This window comes from Chaetodon trifascialis, chromosome 19, assembly GCF_039877785.1.
Source record: "Chaetodon trifascialis isolate fChaTrf1 chromosome 19, fChaTrf1.hap1, whole genome shotgun sequence".
Lineage (NCBI taxonomy): Eukaryota > Metazoa > Chordata > Actinopteri > Chaetodontiformes > Chaetodontidae > Chaetodon > Chaetodon trifascialis.
Window position 1 is genome coordinate 11,498,282 of NC_092074.1, and position 6,218 is coordinate 11,504,499.

At 44.8% G+C, this 6,218-nt stretch overlaps 1 protein-coding gene across 1 annotated transcript; it reads right to left on the minus strand.

The window, feature by feature from the left end:
- Positions 1-213: 213 nt before the first annotated feature.
- sox7 (SRY-box transcription factor 7) lies at positions 214-4,020 on the minus strand. Its single transcript, XM_070986779.1, has 2 exons — positions 3,557-4,020; positions 214-2,531 (listed from the first exon to the last, which is right to left on the minus strand). The coding sequence occupies exons 1-2, from the start codon at positions 3,786-3,788 to the stop codon at positions 1,549-1,551; spliced, it is 1,215 nt and encodes a 404-aa protein (XP_070842880.1). The 5' UTR covers positions 3,789-4,020; the 3' UTR covers positions 214-1,548.
- Positions 4,021-6,218: the final 2,198 nt, after the last annotated feature.

The window sequence follows — 6,218 nt, forward strand, 5'->3', positions numbered from 1 at the left end:
ACAAGAAGCACGACTCAACCGTTCCCAAAAAATGCAGGAAGACCAGCCAGACTCCAGGATTTGTCAAAAGCCCCCTGAATTCCTTTTATCGAAAAAGAAAAATTCAAGAGAACAGAGGGGGTGAGAGGGGAGGAGAGGAGGGGGTGGGGGAGAAAAATGAGGAGGGTGTAAAACAGTCAACGAGGCCCTGGGATTTATTTTTTTATTTATTTTGCACAGATTACGAAAGGTCTGCATCAGCAAGATAGAACACGGGGTGAGGGGGTGGGGGGTGGAAGGGGGGTCCAGAGTGCCTAAGAATGGCACCCAGAATAAGACTCCAGGAAAACAAAGGACGGTGGAGATGGAGGCGGGTGGCGACGGCTGCGCCTGTTTTACACTAATCCTCTGAACCGGGATGAAATGAAAGCGAGAGGAGACGGATGGAGAAGGATGATGTGATGGAGGGTGGAAAAAGCAAGCAGGGGAGTGGGTGTCAGAATGGGCCACTTGCAGTACAACAGCTACACAGAGCCCAAAATAGAAGAATACATGGAGTGACACTGAATGGACAAGTATCACACACCAGTTTGTCCTCCATTTGTGTGTGAAAACTGGGAAAAAAAAAAATCCCACTAAGCAGGAGTTTTTATTCAGGAATGTGTGTTAATTAGGTGCTGCGTGTCTGCACATGAGAAATGTGTCAGTTATTAGCAAATCTCCTGTTTCGCTGTAATAATGAAATAAAAAAGAACTCCCCTGCTGTGGCATGTTGTCTGGGCGCAGTCTCCAAGCAGCAACGGCATTTCTATAAAAATTGAACTTTATTTTAAATTATTGTCTTTCACAAACCTAAATCAGCATACAGTTATAGTTACCATTATTATTTTCATCGTAGAGGTTATGATTATATATTATTAAGTACTTGAGAGGAAGTATAAACGCCTTTTTTCTTCATTATACACCGTTTTGTTAAATTGCATAAGAAATGTCCAACTAAAACCTCATTCAATTACAACTACTGAGGTAAGACTCCCAAACTAATGAGAGCGGGAACATATGATACAAACATTCGAATGGAAAGCGTCGATAATAGCATTACAGTTAGCATTTAGGCGAAACATCAAAGGACTTAAATTAGCTTTTAAAGAGCATCTGTACACGCCGCACTGGCAACAGTAACTGGTGACATTTACAAGTGGACAACAAGCCTTTTACGATTGTTCTTCTGGTTTAGAAATTTCATGACAACTGGAGGTGGCATACTATAGTATTCTGTGTCTGCATCCCTGAGTTGTCCATCTGCCTTTCTTCATATTCCTCCAAATTGCTCTTTGTTCTTTCCTCGGCTCCAGACAATCATATTGCTCGGTAATCAGTTCAGGTTTTCATCATGGTGGGAGGAAGTTGCTCACAGATACTAATACGAGAGTTGAAATTACAGACGAGAGCACAGAAAGCTTTCTCTTACTAGCACCCGAGTGCAGCACCGTCCTATATTTCTTCACCCATTTTAAACCCTGCAGTGTCTCTGATCGGTCACAGGTGTAACGGGCGCTGTGACCGAGCTTACGAGATGCCGTAGTTGTTGTAGTAGGCCGCCGTTGCGTCAGCGAGCACGGAAATGAGGCTGGTTTCTGTGGTGCTACTGGGACACGCAGAGGCAGTGGTGGCAGACGCCACCTGGATGTGTCCTGTCACAGTCATGCTGCCGCCCTGCTCAGGATGGAACCCGGTCCCAGTGGAGTTCAGGTACTGGTCAAACTCATTGCGGTCCACCTCGCCCAGAAGCTCAGCCTGGCTCAGCTGGTCTAGAGTCTCCAGGTGACCCTGTGTCTCTGGTGGGGGGGACAGCTGTCCCAGGTGGCCCTGATGGAGCCCGTGGTGAATCTGGGGGAAAGATGAGGTACTGTAGTAGGACAGCGGAGGGCCAGGGATCAGTCCACTGCCACCAGGTTGGGACATGTGGGAGATGTGACCTATGTGTGCGCCCCCACAGTGGATTTGGGTCTGAGTGTAGTCAGTGTGGTAAGGGGGTGGGCTGCCCATGTGTGTCTGATTCTGGTGGTGCTCATCGGGACAGGAGGCCGAGGAGGAGCAGGAGATGGAGGAGCTACTAGACGTCGAATAATAAGAGGGGGGCACATGCTCATGGTCCATGGCGTCTAAGGGGGACATCTCAGGAGGGGTGGGCAGGCCGTAGGGGTAGGTGTCAAAGCTGCTGTTGGACGCAGCTGCGTCTCGGAAGCTTCTGACGCTGGGCAGAGCAGGGCTGGGGCTGGAAAACCTGCTGCCGATACCACCAGGGCTGCCCTCGTCTTTGTCCAGGGGGTGGCAGAGGGCGCGCTGGTCGGGCAGGGCGTTCTGATCGGGGGCCAGCCCGCTCAGGAGGAAGCCAGGGTCCACTCGCTTGCAGATGCGTTTCAGCTGCTTCTTCCGACGAGGTCGATACTTGTAGTTGGGGTAGTCCTGCATGTGCTGCACCCGAAGCCTCTCCGCCTCCTCCACGTAGGGCCTCTTCTGAGGGGGAGTCAGGGCCTTCCAGGATTTACCTGCAAGGAGAGAAGACAGAGGACGTTTTCAGTCGGAAATTAAAATCCTGAATTTGGTTGAACAGATTTATTTACTATTTACTTTTGCACCTTTTTAAAAATTAGATTTTTAAGTCTTATAATAATCACAAAATGTTAAAATGACTGAATATATTTTCTCACACAACAATTTCTGCAACTTGTAAAATATCCATAAAATTGTTCTCAGTCTTTCTAAAAAGTTGAAGGCTGATATTCATTTATTGGATGATTAAGATATTAAATTCACCTGAATATTGGCGAGATTACAAAGTTAAAGAGCACCACAAAACAGATATAACATAACAAATAATACGTCTTTCTGTTCTTTATAAAAAACTCATATTTGTGATTTACTTCTCAGATGCGACATTTTTTTTTAAAAAAAGAAAGAAAATCATCCATATTAATACTTTCACCGCAACCTCAATATTCAGCGTCCTGCTTGATTCTTGATTATATTTTTTAGCAGGTCGGAAAGCGTATTTTACATGCGCTGCTGTCCTCGAATTGGCCTTAAAATCATTTCCGATTTGCGAGAGTGCCAGATTTTGATCTTACTATTAAACACTAATCCAAGATGCTCAAATCCAACGCAAAATGAAACTTTTCTCTCCTTTTCCATGTCCGCAGTCTAACGAATTTTACGGTTGGAGACATTAACTTTTAAATTCAGAGGATTTTGGCGACGCGCGTCAGGCTGTAATGAAGTTAAGAAATGAATGGACTTGTTCCCAGTAACTGCGAGTAAAAACGTTTTGTCGTCTTTTTTCAGCATCTTTGAAGGTTTTATGAGATATTTATTCAGGCTATGAGTCCTTTTGGCGTCGGAAATAACTTAAAAGCTTCTGTAACACATCCGAGGCCTGAAGGGAATTACAAGTGTGTGACCGGCTAATAATAATAATAATAATAATAATAATAATAATAATAATAATAATAATAATAATAATAATAGGAGATTAAAGCAGATATTAATAGAACTTTAAATAACTTTTTCATCTCACCCAACATTTTGCTGAGCTCGGCATTGTGCAGGTCTGGGTTTTGGACCGCCAGCCGTTTGCGCTCGTCTTTGGCCCACACCATGAACGCGTTCATGGGCCGTCTGATCCGCGGCTCCGGCGCCTTGTCCACGGCGGTCCTGTGCGGGCCATGTCCGTCGGGCACGTCCACGTCTCCTGGAGGACACTCGAAGGACTCTGGCCACGACGAGTACGCGCTGATGAGGGCTGCCATCTGCGCGCTCTCTCCTCTCCAAACTTAAGACGCGCGTCTCCCTCTGACTTTGGCAAGTTGGATGCTCAGTTTTAAAAAAGGCTGAAAAGCTACAGAAACTGATTTTTTTTAAAAATCCAGCGGTGTTTCACACACTGACTATCACTACAGCTACAACAGGCTACAGTCAGGATTTAGGGAGAAAGCACAGATGCCGCGGCGGCTCCTCCTTGTGAGTTATGATTCAGTCTTTCCTGGTGGATGGGGGAGCGCTTTATATTTGAGGAGCAGGTTCCAGCAGAAGCCCCGCAGGACTCTCGGCTCCTCCTTGATTGCGAGTTGAGCCCCGTGAAAGGGAAGAGAGAGAGGGAGAGGAGCATTTCAACACCACTAACTACTTAAACTGGCCTCACAACAAAACAACACTTTCCACTGACAGATAACGACAGTGGTTAAAATTAGGCAGAGTGCAGCTCCTCATTATTTTGTGTCCATTTGATTATTCTCTCAGTTATTTTAAGAAATAAGAAATAATAATATTTTAAGAGATAGGGGACCAAAGTTTGCCAAACTGGAATAAAAATAGAAATAATTAGCAAATTTTAGAGAAATCCATTTATTTATTCTTTACTTATTTGACGTCATTGCTGCAGTGATGACTAAGAGAGATCTGGCAGTTTTTTTTCCAAGCCAACAAGGAAAAGCTCACCTGACAGACTTATCCAACCTGTTCTGCAGTATTCTCAACGACATTACCCAGCTAACTGCAGGAAGGGCTGTTTTCAGATTTCCCTGTACTCCTATAAACGCACCACAGCGTCATGGCACTGGCTTACCACACAAATGAAAGCACAACACTCTCATTTTTAGACAAACCATTTCTTGCAAATGCATTTTACAGAAAGTATTGCTCTATAAATACAATCTTTCACACAAGCATCTAAATGCAAAAGTCTACCTGAACATAAGACCCCGTCAGAGAGGGAAAATGCCCCTTTTCTTAACAGTTTGGGTGCAGATCAATTTCTGGAACCTCTGATCACATCTGTGGGTGAGAGGAGAGATAAAACCACTGAGCACACACTACAAACAAATCAGTTTCCTTCTGTGGCCAGAGGCCAGTGCATATCAAATCCAGGAGTTCCTGTTGACAGGATACTCTTGGGCAGCAGCCATGAAGTAGCTCACACTCTCTCTCACACACACACAGCTCAAATCCAGCTCCTGATCACAGGTCAGATAGTATCTTGGTTTGTAATATTTATAGAGGAGGGAGTAACCTGACCAGAAACTGTGGTTTTAACTCTTAAAATTACAGAATCGTCTCTCCGCCAGAGTTCATCCACAGGCAGCATGGGTCTTAAATTGTAACCGGTGGTGCCTCCTCATTCAGACTGAAGTGTCAGCTTCAGCTTTGTGTGAAACTTGCCCCCCTCCACACACACGCACAGGAACAGGATACAGCACCTGAAGCCACAGATTGTGCGCAGAACAGGCACATCAGTGATATATAGGGGCCACGCTGAGCTGAGGGGGGCACCGGAGTGAGAGTGCACGCTCGGTGCTCTCAGACAGCAGAGTGGCAGCGTGAGACAGAAGTTTCACATCATATTAGCAATTTGGAGTTAAGCACATGAAAGCTCAGAGTTGGGGGTTTCTGAGATGACTAATAGCTCTGTGTGTTAACCGCTGTGTGGGTGGGAGCTGTATCAGCCTGCTGCTGTTCACCCTTTCAGTGTAAAAGACATGTGGCTACTGGAGACGTGAGGAGGGGGTCTGTCTCTATACGAGGACACATTCAGAAGTTTATGAATGAATTCCAGTGTTGAGCATCATTAAACCTAAAGCACTGTTTTCTATTATCTCACACAAAACCTGCTTTTATATATTACAGTGTGTAATTTGAATGTAATTTTCAAAATAAAAGTGACCAGCATCGTTACGTGCTAATGTCACACTTCCACAGTGTGTTCATACTGTGACTGATGTGATTTTTAAAAGGAATAGTTTTATTATGTTAGTGTAACATGACACCTTTGTGTGTCATAAAGGTTCAGTTTCTGAAGAAATGTCCCATTTTGTACTCTCAACTTGTACTTTTATTGCATCTCTCAGACTAATGGGTGTTGTTATAAACTGACTCAAACCTGCACACCTTACACTCGTCGTGCTACCACGGCAAATGAACCAATCCAAGTTTAGTTTTTCGCAACTTATGAACGCAAAACAGTGATGAGGAATGTTGCCTTGCTTTGACGTCTGAGACCGGATAACTGTAGCTTTCTTTTTCCTCCTTTGACTCACACCACCTACGAGACTGGCTTGTTAAGATTTTATCTGACATGTCAAAGACAATATTTCGTAAGGCCGTAAATCACATTTGGAAGTGGAAAGGGTGACTGTTGTCGTAACCAGTTTACCTTGACAGCTGATACAGTGCTCACAGTTCAC

What these genes read in the sequence shown, in the direction of transcription:
- sox7 (XM_070986779.1), bottom strand. Translation starts at nt 3,788, where the DNA reads ATGGCAGCCCTCATCAGCGCGTACTCGTCGTGGCCAGAGTCCTTCGAG. An exon ending in CGAGCTCAGCAAAATGTTGG is followed by an intron (nt 2,532 to 3,556) that starts GTGAGATGAAAA and finishes CTCTCCTTGCAG; the next exon opens with GTAAATCCTGGAAGGCCCTG.